Genomic DNA, 14,577 nt, shown 5'->3' with positions numbered 1-14,577 from the left:
TAATGGTGTTCAGAGCTACATCTTAATGTGAAAATTTGGCACATTTGATAGATGTATAGTTTCCTATACCATGATACCACATTTTTTTTATATCCGAGCAATTGATTTTGGTTGAAATACTCTGTCAAGACCTTCTTCTCTTATATAAAGTTTTTAGTGTGCACATCACCAGTAATTTAATGGGCTTAAAATGTACCTAGACAGTTATTCCACAGTCTATACTTTAAAAATGAAGACTTCAACTATTTTCTCAGTTGAGGTGAAAAGAAAGCTGTACCATTTTCTCTACGAGTGTGAATGACTGTTATGTGGTAATGATGTGTTTGGGGTTTTATGAACACATGTACCAAGGTAAATTCCAGTGGGTAGATGTTAAAAATCACAGATGATACATCTACCTATTCTCTATAAATATACTGCTTTTCTGTAAGAACAGAGCAAAACAAACCCCAAACCCATAAACTCAGAGTTTTTAGAAATAATAAGTCTGGTTTTGCATAATCTTCTGTTAAAATTATAGATTGAAGCAGAAGTGCATTTCTTCCGCTTCATATTTCTAGTGCAGGTTATTAGCAACTGGAATGAATAAAATCAGTTTATAGTTAATATATTATAGCAAGTGCTGCTGTTGGGCAGTATAAAAAAGACAATAAGCTCTTAGAAAGCATCCAAAGGAGGGCCACAAGGATGGTGAGGGGCCTTAAGGGGAAGCTATGTGAGGGGCAGCTGAGATCACTTGTTCTGTTCAGCCTTGAGGAGACTGAGGGGAGACCTTATTGCAGTCTACAGCTTCCTGAGGGGAAGAGGAGGGACAGGTACAGATCTCTTCATTCTCCCGACCAGTGACAGGACTTGGGGAAACAGCATGAAACTGAGTCAGGTAAGTTTAGGTTGGATATAAGGAAAAGGTTTTTCATCCACAGGGTAGCCCCGGTGGTCTAGGGGAAATGACACTGCACTGTCACTGCAGAGACCCGGGTTCGATTCCCGGTCGGGGCCCCTCCCCGGGCAGATGGAGCTCGTTAGCCCTGTAAGGCAATCCATCTACGTCCTGAGGACCTCGCTGCCACCGTCCAAGCGTGCTTGGCCCCGGCAGATGAACCTCAGGATTAAAGGATGGGCTCAGTTCCGCGCACACTGTGTCTCACCTAAAAAATCCAATGCGCAGGCTGGAAGGTGGAAAGACCTTCCCCGGTTCTTCGTTCGCGAAGAGACTGGCCATTACATTAGTTGGGCACTGGAACAGGCTCCCTGGGGAAGTGGTCACAGCACCAAGCGTGACAGAGTTCAAAAAGCATTTGGACAATACTTTCAGGCACATGGTGTGACTCTTGGGGATGGCCCTGTGCAGGGCCAGGAGTAGGACTCTATGATCCTTGTGGGTCCCTTCCAGCTCAGCCAGAGATGGACTACAGACTAGTTTCTTGTTTGGACTGTAATATGAATGTCCATGTACTACAGCATCCGAAAGCAAACCTTAATGGCTTGTTAATCTCAAGTGTTGAATACAGCTTATTCTTCATGTTATCTTGCTTTAAATAATGGAAAGAGTTCATTTGTGGTTTGCTGTTCAACTTGAAATAAATAATGTTTTTTTTTAAGGTCTGTGTTAAAAATATGTTATCTATATTGATTACTTTTTTATTAGTAACACTAAATTAGTGAGTTTTTTTTAACAGGGTTATAATGGAGTTGTAGTTCAATTCAGTATTTCTCTTCTATACTCCTAAATATTGCTGATATATATACAATAAAGATATGTCCAAGTCGAAGATTTTTTGTGAAACATTTGGAAGGCTTGCTGTATTAAAAGCTAATATTAGACAGCATGCAATCATGGTGTATGCATTTATCTCCCATAGATTTATTTTGAAGAGAAATGTAGTTTGTAGTTTTCTTAGGAGAATAGAGAACTTAGAGGATCAATGTACGCAAAGATATTTTTAGTGACATCCTGAACACCTGGCAGTGGATATTCTACTATTATACTGTATATGTATTAATCTACCAGTATTTAAACTTAGAAGTACAGTTCTCATTGTTGACTAAAACTGATGTAAAATTACAGTTGGTGGTAATTATTCACATGATGTAGTAACACTTTCATAACTGATCATGAGTGTTAACCAAAGATTCTTTTATTATGTTGCCAAATGAAGTAAAGCATGTCTCTGTTACAGATTTTAATGCTTTTATGATATGGAAAAATAATCTTTGAAGCTTATCAAGCTTGTCAAGGCTTCATTTTCCAGAGTTTATTGACTTAGAAGCTGCCTACTGAACATCATGAGTTCATCCTGTCCAGTCAACTGCTCTGTTACAGAAAATAAAAGGTAAGCTCTACTTCTGTATTTTGAAGTTTAGTAGTACAGTTACTGTTTTTGTGGTTTATTTTTTAGATCCCTGAAAGTATGTAATTCAGACTGAAGAAGATGGTGTGGTACATGCAAGCTGTATCAATACAGTCATTAAATCACAGAATCATAGGATAGCCTGGTTTGGAATGGACCTCAAATATAATCTAGTTCCAATCCCCCTCTTGTGGACAGGGACACATTCCATCAGACCAGGTTGCTCAGAGCCCCATGCAACCTGACCTTGAACACTGCCAGGGATAGGACATCCACAGCTTCTCTGGGCAATCTATTCAGTGCCTCACCACCCTAACAGTAAAGAATTTTTTATAATATCTAGTTTGAATTTACTCTCTTTCAGTTTGAAGCAATTCCTCCTCATCCTGTCACTACATACTTTTGTAAAAAGTCTTTCTCTTTCCATCTTTCTCATAGGCTCCCTTCAGATACTGGAAGGCTGCAATTAGGTCACCCTGAAGCCTTCTCTTTTCTAAGCTGAGCAATCCCAATTCTTCCAACCTTTCCTCACAGCAGGGGTGCTCCATTCCTCTAATCATCTTAGTGACCTCCTCTGGACCTGCTCCAACAGGCCCATGTGCTTCTTTTGTTGGGGAATGCAGAACTGGATGCAGCGCTCCAGATGGGGTCTCATTGAATAGAGTAGAATCCCCTCCATTGACTGCTGGCCTCACTGCTTTGGATGCAGCCCAGGATACAGTTGGCTTTCTGGGCTGGAAGTGCACATTGCTGTCTTGTGTCTAGCCTCTCATCCATCAGCACCCCAAGTCCTTTGTGGCAGGACTGCTCTCAATATGTTCGTCCCTCAGCCTGTATTGATACTGGGAGATGTCCTGGCCCAGGTGCAGCTTGTGGTGCTCAAACATGGATCCACTTACCTGTCAAATAGATTTTTTTTTTTAACTGAAATAGCAGTGGAAATAGATATTGTTTAAGAGGACTAGACCTTTAATTTGTATCTTGATTGTGATCAGTTGCTTCTCTGTAGTTTAAATGTAGGTATCTTTGAAAAAAAATCTGGAAGAGTGGGGTTTGCTCCACACGTTTGCATTCATTTCATGACAGAGATGTTTTTGAGTTGGTAAACCATGTCAAAAAATGAACCCTACTGCAGAGACAAACAAAACCTTACTAGTCATTTTAATGCATGTGATTGGAATGGTGTTTTTTAAGCATTCTGGAAGTTATTTAATCAATAACAAAAATAATGAAAAATAATAAAAAAATACTGAAATCAACTTTGGGAAATACAAAGTGTGTATCTGTTTTAAGCTCCTGCTGCTTCATCTCTCATATCTTGCACAATAAGCAATATATGTTCCTTATATCATTCTCTCATATCTTGCACTATAAGCAATATGTATATCCCTTTTTCAAAAAAGCAATAGTATGATTCCAACTGCATAACATAATTTTACTTAGGTGAATGTTTAGAACTCAAAATCAAATAACTGAAATAAGGGAGCTTTTAAACTTAAAAGCAATACTCAGGTTTTTTGAAAAAAATCTTATTTTGCAGCTTACATAATGTGGAGCTTGAATTACTCCAGAATAGCAATGAATCAGAATTGGATGCTGTTTTAGATCTGAGACGGAAACTTCTTCAAGCTAAAACTGAAAATTTAGACTTAGCTATTCAACACAATCAAGAGGTAAGGACTTTTTTTTGTGTGCTTTACTACTTTTTGAATAAATGTTTTCTTTTTTCATTAAAATAATACTCTTATGTGGTGGATCAAAAGCACAGTCACTAACTGAAAAATAACAAGGCAGGCGTCACCGTACAGACCTCATACCTGCTCATAGGAGCTGTAGGGCCTCTACTATCATAAGTAGTTAAAAGTGAATGTAGGTGACCCGAGTACTTCACAACAGCAAAATGCTGTAGAAGAATTTTGTGCACTCCCAGCTCGATGTAAGAGGTTGTTTGTTTTTTTGTTTGTTAGTTCTAATCAAGATAATCCCAGGGAATCACCCCATAGTTGATGGGGCAATGGGAAAATAATGGCTGAACTGAAACACAAGAGCAAATCATTGTGGGAGAAGCAGGCATCTCTTAATTTGGGTACATACTCAGATAATAAATGGATATGAAACAGCAAACTTGGTTTATTGGCTGGATTTCGCCAAAACCAGATGAATGAACACCCACATCAACTGCACCTAGCAGACTGCTAAGAGTAGATTTCTTGCCTATAGTAGTAATAGCACTTCTTCAGCAGCACAATTTAAACCAGGTTATCAGCTGCCAAATTGGCATTAGCATGTGTGAGAAGTAGCAATAAACTGAAACCAGTTACAGCAGTGCCACGCTCAGTGCCCACCTTTTTCTATGTTCGCTAATGCGAAAGCTGATATTTGAACTAAAGAAAAGCTTAATTAAGTATTTTCTTTTACTTCATTTCAATACTAGTGTGCTACAACAGCATCAAGGAAAACCTTTGTAATGTGGGTAAATTATTTTCCATGAATGAAATTCTCATTAACAACTATGTTACTACTTTGTACATGTTCTGAAGAAGTACATATTTTACTTTCCACCTTTTTGTGTTGAAATAGCGTGGATTTGATTTTCTGGATCCAGTTTTTGGTAGCAAAGATTACATTGTTTCTTCATCTGTATAATGTCCCTTTTTACAGTATTTTTCATTCTTGGTTTGTTCTGTTAACATGAATAACACTCTTTTTTGACTACTGGACATTATTGGACTGAATGTTATGCTTGTGCATATAGTTGTGAGTTATTAAGTGTCTGACAGTCTACTATCCCAGTGTAACTGTTTTTCTGAGTTTTAAGGAAAGTTACCAGAAAATTGACAGTGGGAGTTTATTAATAATTAATGTTTCTGTTGTATTTTTTCCTCTGAGCTGCAGGAAGATGACATTAAAATGTTAATTTCCTAAGGTAGTGTATTTTTTGAAAAACGAGTATGTTGAATATATGAGAAATTCATCCAGGAGTAGGATCAGTTTGCATGAAACCAGCAGAAGTATCAAAATGGGCATAAATATGCAGTTGCATGAGTATATTTCAAATTCAAGTGGAATAAGATGGTGGTTGTGAGTGGGATTCAAAATATCTTTTAAAAATATTCTGTAGCAGTATTTCTGTAACACTTCACAGTTTTTCAAAGGAACATTGTTACCAGCTTTCTGAAAGAAATGTATTTTCTAGGTATCCAACTATGAAAGCCAGATAATCAAATTACGGTCGGAATTTGAGAGAGGAGAGGCCATTCGACAAAGTCTGGAGTATGAATTGGCAGTTGCCAGAAAAGATGCCCATCTGAAAACGTGTACTGCAGAAGAAGAGTTAAGTGATGCAAAAAACAAACTTATGGAACTGCAAGGTAAGTTTCAAAGAAGCAAAGATGAGATAAAGGCTAAATCAGTTCCAAGTCAGTAAGATAAGTGAGAATCAGGAAATTAATTAAATTTTCTAGTTATCGCTGTTTTCTTGAATCTCTCTTACCTTTCCCATCTTTTATCCATCTGCTTTTGAAAACTCATAAGAGTTTACAAAATTCTTGTCTCATATGTGGATTAAAACTAACCTGCTAAACCTGTCAAACCTTTTTTATCTTTTGCTTCTTACCTTCTGTTATTCCTTCCTTCAGTGTGTCTATGTACAGAGTTGTAATCGTGGTGGCTGTGGCTGTCTCTACATCATAGTTATCTCCATGCCCAGTAGACCTGCCTTTTCCGTTTCAGGGGAAAAAAAAGCAAGCAAGCAAGCAAAAAAAAAAAAAAAAAAAAAAAAAAAAAAAAAAAAAAAAAAAAAAAAAAAAAAAAAAAAAAAAAAAAAAAAAAAAAAAAAAAAAAAAAAAAAAAATCCATTTCTCTTCATTTGTTTGCATATTTGCAGCAGCTTTGCTTCCAGAAGTTCTCCTCATACTGCTGTTTTCTTTCATCTTTTCAAATGTTTCACACTTTTCATTGTTCATATCCGGTTTATTTTCTTCTTTTCATCTTTGTTTCTCTTTTTATAGGTAATGCATGTTGTGACAGTAGTATGTGGAAAGGAATGTTTTTACCTAGGCTTTTTTTTCCTATCACTTTCATACTCAGAAACTCAGATTTCCTTCATACTCCTCAAACACAGAGAGATTTCTCATTCTTACAAGTAAGTTAGGTGCATTTTTAGTTACCTAAACTGGTATAACTGATCTTTTTAATCTAGTAACTGATCTTTTTAATCTAGATATTTTTAATCTAGTACAAGAGATGTATTTGTGAATTTGATGAACATTTGATATTCAATGAGGAGTTTGGAGTACTACTCTTGAAGATTTTAACCTTCCAAGAATGGAAGCAGATTCTGAATCTTGCAAATACTAGAAGTACCAATTGTTTTTAAAATAGCTGAAAAGCTGAACTTTCACTCCCTTGGAAAAACACATGATAACTACAAATCTAATGGATTGCAAACTGGAAGAAGGCATTTTTTTTCCCCCTGGAAATTTCTTTGTGATTGCAAGCTGAAGACTTGAACTGCTAGTTTCTCACCTAGAGAAAAGCTATTTCTGTGCATGCTCTCTTTACTGCTAATTTCCCTACCTATTTAGAAGTGAGTAGTGCCATGCCAGCATCAAGGGACAGGACTCAAAAGAGACTGATGCTGATGGAGGAACCACAGCACAGTGACCCCAGTCTGCTGTACTCCTGTCACTTTCCTGAAGGGACTGGGCTAACATGTGGTGAGGGGACTCGAGAACAAAAAGGGGATAGAAGGGGTTTTGCAGAGACAAGGGATGTTTTCTTGAATGGGTGTGTGTATATGTGTGTGTGTTAGTTTCTTTTAATAACGTAGCCAAGGATTATAGTCTGTCAGCTGACAGTAAATTCCATTGGTTGAAATTTCTCCAACTTTTTGTTTCTGTGACAGGTGCAAGAAAACCCCAAATCATCACTTTGTTCCTGCTTAATCCTTTAGCAATTTATAATTTACTGTTTCTTTTCCCTGGTCACTTGAAGCCTTTCTCACTTCATGTGGTGCTTTGATGTGATCCCAACAAAGCTCCTTAGACAGAATGCCTCATTTACGCCTTGACCCCTTTAGTATTTCTCCAAACTGTTTTTCTGCCATTCTCATTGAATCCAACAGTCTTTTCCTATCGTTGTGTCCACTGACTCTCTGTGTCCTCTCAGTGTGCCTCTTCTGTTCTTTTCAGTCTTCTCTAACTAGGAAGAAATTTCAGAAAGCTGAGATGAATTTGAGATAAAAATCTGTTGGAAAGTGGTGATCACTTGTGTAGTTTTTTTTGCCAGTGTAGTTAGTTGTGTTCAGTAAAATTAAAAGCCAATACAAACTATTTCCATCCGAAAGGCGGTTAGTAAAATTAAGCAAAGCTTCTATAAAACTTCCTGCAGCTAATGAAGCTTCCCCTGGCATTTGAGCTTTCACAGAAGAGTATGTACAATGTTCCACTGTCTCAGGTTGTTTGCTGGGCAGAAGATTTAGATCTCTTGCACAGCCACAAGTTTCATTGGAAAAGCTAAGCCTTTGCTTGCTAGCCCAACCTGTCTTAAATTTGCTTACAGTCCATTTCATGGAGCAGGTGCCTATCTTTACTGTCACTTAAATTGAGTTCAAATTTAATTGATACAGACTAAAATCTGTATCAAAAATGACATTTGGAAATAAGCTAGACATCCGAAAATAAGTCCTCTATGCTATAGAGATGTCACTTGAAAGAGTTATCATAAGTTTTTATTCTTTTCCAAGAGGAGAAGAGTTTTAATTTGTAAAAATCTCTAAAATATTCCTATCTCCTTGTGTGAAAGATGCTATAAGAACACAAAATTTGATAGTTTCCTTTGTAATGAAGATGGTGCTTTTCAGGGCTGGAAGTGCTAATGTTCCGGTATATCACAAGTATCATAGTACACAGAAGAACTGATGAGCATTATACTTTTTTTTCTGGACATGCTTTGCAGGGCTACTTGTATTTTTTCTTTCTCTTTTTCTGTAAAAAATAGTACTCAATGAAAACCTTCAGCAGAAAGTGACAGAGACTGAGAAAACGTTTCATAATGCTCAGCAGAAGTGGGAAGAAGAGCAGCAAAGACTTGCAAGGGCAAAGGATGATATCAGCAGAATTTACAACAATGAATACATATTCCTTCTTAAGGAAAGAAACGAAGTAGAAAGGATTTTGCTGGTATGGTATTATTTGTTGGAAAGTTGCATGAGATGATGGCTGGAACTTTTTTGGTGTGACATTTGTAGTGGGTTCAGGTCTTTCTGGTTTAGGAAAAAATTCCCCCAGATAGCTAAATTCTGCAGAATATTTCTGAAGTATGCAGCATTAGAAAGTTATACTTAGTGTGTCACAGTCTTTCTTGCTTTGTTGAAAAATGTTGTGGCTGATTTTAATGGTAAAGCCCTAAACCAAGTTACCAGTACACAGTCCATTTGCACTGTCATGTAAAGCTGAGTTAGTAACATCAGGGACACCCAACACCCACTGACTCAATTTCCCTGTTACTTCCCCCAGTCTGATATCCAGTAGCCTGTGAATATGAAAATCATTTATGTAATACGAAGACTACACACTTTCAAAGAACCTGAATAGTGGTGACAGGATTATTTGCTCCATACCACATATGACAAATAACCATTGTTGGAAACTGCCATTTAGTTAGATAAAAATCATCTAATACTGAGAGATCTGTTTTAAACTGTGGCTTTTTGTTCCTCACATACTTAATTTCATTGTATTTCTTGAAAAAAATAATTCTCAAAGATGTATTACACTGATATGTATGAATCAGGTGTTAAATGTGTAAAAAGTAATAAAGGTGTAAACTTGTTTTTATTATTTTCTATACATTCCAGCTATTCAAAACTGAAATGTGTTTCCAAGAGATCAAGTAGTATTATGATATGGAAGTGCTTACTCAACGTACTTAACTTTTACCTTCTCCACAGGGACACAAACAGTGACACCAATGTACTTTAATAATTTTTTTCTCTTTAAATGACAGGTGAAATACATTGTATATTAGCTGTGTAATAATACTGTCTAAGGAAAAGCTAAAATGTGTTCTGCTATAGGTATCCTTCATAAAAAGAAGTTTAGTGCAAAGGCTCTGTTAAGGCTGATAGACATTTATATTACATAATGTATGCAGGGAACAGATTGCTGCTAAAGATACACTGTATGAACTGTGAGTCTGAACTTGGCTATGACAATGCTGAGGTAGGCATGGAAGTGAAGTCAGCTTAACCTACTAAAATGTGTCTCTATGATATGGAGGAAAAGTCCTCTCTGCTCTCCAAGACGCTCTATTGAGTGTGCTTAGCATGCGGTCCGGTACATGATGAAAGGTGTTGGGGTTCAATAGTAAGTGCAATAGCATCATCTTGTGGTTAATCAGAATATAGTATTCCTTCACAGAAGCACTCGGTTTTTCCTTGCCCTATTCGTGCAGTTGTGTTGTTTATACACACTTAAAAAAACCCAGAAAATGAAAAGGCATGTTTTTTTATAAGCAGATGTGTATAGAAAGTATGTGACACGCAAGTATACATGTATATATAATGGTTTTTTTTTACGTAGTGAAGTATGTTTCTCTTTGAACTTCCTAAGTGCAGGTGACTGCTGGAATAGTCTGACACAGTCATACCACATCTGGAAAGTTCAGAGACTTTACAATTCTGAAATTCTACAAGTCATATTGATTTGTTTAAAAAGCTTGATGCAATATTTGTGTCAGTTTTAGGCTGCTAGTGTTAAATACATTTTCAGTATAAAATGTTTTAAAGTCTTGATGGAGTATTTTCCAGCAAACTCTGTATTACCTATTTCATGTGCACTTTTCTCAGCTCACTTTGTTTAATACGTGGAAGATAAATCTGAAGAGATTAATATTTCTGTATCTTTCCAGTGTGGAAAAAAGGGGAGTAGTTATATATTTCAGTAAAAGTAAATTTCTTTAGCATGCTGATGGGAAGGAACTTCTTCATTGTCTTGATATTACAGGCAAAGTTAGAAGATTATCTTAAATTTAATCCATACGTGGATAGACTATTTTTGCAATATTTTGATTTACCGAGGTTCACGTTTTTTAATCCACATGAATGCTCCTTGTTACCTTTCCAGAGAATGCCAAAAAAATTACGACATAATGCCTGCACATGGAAAAAGAGAGAAAACAAACTTATTTTTTTCGTATACTAGTTGGAAACACTTAGCACTGTGTTAATAAGGGAGTTGCGATTCTCTTGTTTGAGTGGCCAAAACATTCTACCTTCAGTCAGGAAGAACTTCCAAAATTTCATTTTCCAAACTTTGGAAAAGATTTGTATTTCTTTGATCTTCTTGTATAATCATGGTTCTGTCAAACTTCAGTCTTCCAAAACAATAATTGATTTTCTTCTTCTCCTCCACACTCTGCAGATGCCTTATGATTATTAGTTTCCAGGAACAAAATTATGTGATGTAAGAGTAATAGCAGAATTTACAGACCAGCTGGTTTGTTTTCACAAAATTTCTCTTGCCATGATAAATGGTAGGAGTAAATGAATAGGAGGTAATCTTCCTGTGTTTTGCACAGGAAGTAATTTTAACAAATTGACTACCCAAAGGTCCTCCAGCTAAGTCACTAGGTTTATATCTTGTTTCTAGTGCTGGTTATGGAAAAGGTTACTCTTGTCCACTACAACAAAGCCAGTCTTTTTGAGACTTCTGGGATCTTAAATATGCATTGGACTACTAGGGGTTCATTATTTGGCTACTTTGCATGTGTTTTGGTGTGAATGAGGATTTTATAACAGTGACTCCACAGAGCTGCTGAGTGCAATAGTGTTGGTACTTACACCAACTTGTTAGCTTGGTTCAACTTCCAAAAGCAGAAACTGTGGTGGGGAATAGCTTAGTTCTTCTGATAACTTCGTAGTTCATCTATGTAATTTAAGTAACTCGGTTTGTAGAAAGGAAAGTCCTTTACAGAATAGCAGAAATTTGTTTATGGGAGTAACTTTCAATAAATGATTTGATTTGAAGTTCTAATAGTTAAAATAAGAACAAAATAGAGCTTCTGTCCCTAAGTTTAATTTCATCAAATGCACTTAACTGTTTCCCTCTCCATCGTTGCCACTGAGCTGGGAGAGAGAAGAGATTGGAAAAGCAGCTTTGTACTCTTTTAGAGAAAAATTTCCTGTGGCGAATTGGCTCTGATTTTAGTATTATTGCAGAAGGTCATGTTCATAATGAGTTTTGAGCCAACACATCTTACCTGTGGTGCATGAAGAGCATGTCTGCTGTTGGGCGAGTGGTTCTGTTGGCATACGGTGGTGTATTATTTTAATAACTTGTTCTGAGGCAGTTGGCTTTCCTCTTTTGACCCCTCCACTGTAATACTTTATATTAGATAAAATCTCATAATGCTTTGGTTTTTTTCCCAGGAGCTGAATAATGAACTGCAAAATATACGCAAGAAATTGAGAGATGTGGAGGTGGAACACAGTGGCTGTAGTGAGGTGCTGAGATGCCAGGCCCATGAACTGAAATGCAGCACCGAACGAGAGAAGCAACTTAAAAAGGAACTCGAAGTAAGGCTTTTTCACTATTGCTATTAGGCTCAACAAGGATTGACACTGAACAATTTCATTTTTGAGGGCTAGAACCTTCCAGTTAGGCTATGAATTCTGTCTACTTGATGAACAAAATGTTGAACATTGGTTTTGCAGAAAAGGCTAAAAAGGTGAATGCCACTTACACTGTGAGCCTGACTTGAGACTGGTGTTGGAACAGCAGATGGGAAAAATTTTGTGTAAGCATGAAAACAAGGCTAACTTCACTTTAGGAAGTCTGTACATTTCCCTTGACCTCTTAATTTGTCTATCTTGTCTTTTTGGTTTATTATATTTGCATTGGAGAATCTGCTGGAGCTGAGAAAATTACTGGATGTTGTGCTAGGTGAGGGAATAGCATACTACTGGAAGATCACAGTGGTGTTACAGCAGCCTCTTCCTATCTAGAATTAACTGCTGCAGGTAGTTTTAGTTTTCCTGTCTGTTGAGTGACACTTATTGCTGTGAAGTCTCAAGTCTTTGAGAATAATATTTTGTAAATGTGCTCCTTACACTAAACTGCTAGTTTTCTCCTAGGTTTCAACATTTTGATTGTCCAAGGAGGACTTCGTAATGTCTGTGTTGTCTGTATGCACAGTCTGGATCAAGACTTTCTTGGTAGAACATTTGTCATTGCAGAAAAGCATAGTAATTGGATGATTCTTTATCCTTATGTACATTTTCTACTAAGGCATATTTAAATATTTTCTGCAATGAATTTTAAGGAACTGTCACTTGCAGAATTTTGAGAGCCCATAAAAGGACAAGTGACAGTTTTCAGCTGTGTTAGTTTTCTGTTGTTTTTCTCTTAAAGGCAAAAGAAGTGTTTAAAGCATTGATTTCTAGGTAGGTAGAGTCCTGCATTGAAGCTGAAGTACAAAAGAAAATTCCTACAGGGAAGATCAAAGCTCACCATCTAAAACCACTGACTTATTGACCAACAAGGTAGACCTCTGTGTCCTCAAAGAGTTCTACTGGAAATCTATTGTCATGTATTGTGAGCTGCACGTATTGGCCTAAGTGGAATTGCCTTCAGCTGGAAAGTGCTGTGTACTGGCGGGTTCCAGTGGCCCTTTTAAAAATCAAAGAGTTTTGCTTCCAAATACTCAAATAAGGGCTCTTTTTGTAACTTCATGGATTTTAATGTAATAGCATAGGAATCATGAGCTGAAAGGAGGAGGAGCAAGGCAGCAAATTATTTATCTTTCTAAATATTTTGATTGCATGTACCCACTATCTGTAAATTTGAAAAGACAGCATTCATTTTTTTGAAAATGAACAATTGCTATACCCCTAACGATAATCTTATCAGGGAATGTTACCTGATAACCCATAATCAGATAAAATATTTTCTTAGCTTCTTTATTTTTGTTAAATCATTCTAACTTTCCTAATGTCTTGATAATGTCATGAGAAAACAACATATTCAGTCTACAGAAAAACGAGTCTTGTGGTACTTATTGTAAGTATGGCTATTTAAGCAGAGATTAAGAAAAAGTATATGAAGAAGCCTCTTGCATTTGAAAGTTTTAGCAAATTATCACAAATCTCTGAATCAAATAAAAAAGTCTAAGTGAGACTTCAATATGTATGCTTTTGTCAGATTGCATCTCACTTTACCATCTCAAAAGGAAATTGCGTGTGTGTAACTGTCTGAAAGGGCCTACAATAGTAAAAGTAAATGGTGACTCTACCAGTTCTCTGGGGAGCCTGTTCCAATGCTTTACAACCCTTCCTATGAAGAATTTTTTCCTAATATCTAATCTAAACCTCTCCTGGAATAACTTGAAACTATGTCATCTCGTCCTGTCAGTTGTTACCTGGGAGAGGAGACTGATCCCCACCTCACTACACCCACATTTCAGGTAGTTGTAGAGAGTGATAAGGTCTTCTTTGAGCCTTCTTTTCTCCATCTTCCATTCACATGGAATCATGAGAGACTCTCCCAGCTTCTTCAGCTACTCCAAATAGGACTTGTGCTCCAGACCCTTCACCAGTTTTGTTGCCCTTCTCTGGACTCATTCCAGCACCTCAGTGTCCTTCTTGTAGTGAGGGGTCCAAAACTGAACACAGGATTCAAGGTGCAGCCTCACCAGTGCTGACTACAGGGGAGTGATCACTCCCTTAGTCCTGCTGGCTACAACATTTTTTCTAAAAGCCATGATACCATTGGCCTTTTTGACCACCTGGGCACTCATGTTCAGTCGCAGTTGACCAGCACTGTGAGTCTTTTTTTGCCAGGCTTCTTTCCAGCCGCTCTTCCTCAGCCTGTAGTGCTGCATGTGACCCAGGTGCAGGACCCAGCACTTGACCTTGTTGAACGTCATACCGCTGGCCTCAGCCCATCCACCCAGCCTGTCCAGACCCCTCTGCAGAGTCTTCCTACTCTCCAGCAGATCAACACTCCTGCTGAACTTGTTTTCATCTGCAAACTGACTTAGGGTGCAATGAATCCCCTCGTCCAGAACATCAGTAAGACACTAAACAGAACTGGACCCGATACTGAGCTCTGGGGAACACCACTGGTGACTGGATGCCGACTGGATGCCAACTGGATGTAACTCGATCCTCCACCACCCTCTGGGCCCAGCCACGCAGCAGAGAGTGCACCTGTCTACACCACAAGGA

The 14,577-nt window shown here is 37.5% G+C and overlaps 1 protein-coding gene and 1 non-coding gene across 3 annotated transcripts in view; both read left to right on the top strand.

Moving 5' to 3' along the window:
• CCDC171 (coiled-coil domain containing 171) overlaps positions 1-14,577 on the top strand; it is a 145,720-nt gene that overhangs the window by 1,196 nt on the left and 129,947 nt on the right. The window contains exons 2-7 of one of the 2 annotated variants that reach the window (XM_027910163.1): positions 1,863-1,927; positions 2,181-2,333; positions 3,892-4,024; positions 5,548-5,722; positions 8,352-8,533; positions 11,782-11,928. In XM_027910163.1, the coding sequence (XP_027765964.1) occupies positions 2,287-2,333; positions 3,892-4,024; positions 5,548-5,722; positions 8,352-8,533; positions 11,782-11,928 (684 nt within the window). In that variant the 5' untranslated portion in view covers positions 1,863-1,927; positions 2,181-2,286. Of the gene's footprint in view, positions 1-1,862; positions 1,928-2,180; positions 2,334-3,137; positions 3,215-3,891; positions 4,025-5,547; positions 5,723-8,351; positions 8,534-11,781; positions 11,929-14,577 lie in introns of those variants that run through there. The other variant, XM_027910170.1, reaches the window with a different exon arrangement.
• On the top strand, positions 928-999 carry TRNAD-GUC. The gene has a single exon. It is a non-coding gene; the product is annotated as a tRNA-Asp (tRNA).

The sequence above is a fragment of the Empidonax traillii genome, unplaced genomic scaffold, assembly GCF_003031625.1.
Source record: "Empidonax traillii isolate 1590-97213 ecotype Southwest subspecies unplaced genomic scaffold, ASM303162v1 scaffold28:size2823434, whole genome shotgun sequence".
Lineage (NCBI taxonomy): Eukaryota > Metazoa > Chordata > Aves > Passeriformes > Tyrannidae > Empidonax > Empidonax traillii.
The sequence above is the reverse complement of the archived record's forward strand: the minus strand, read 5'-3'. Positions and strand labels throughout refer to the sequence as shown.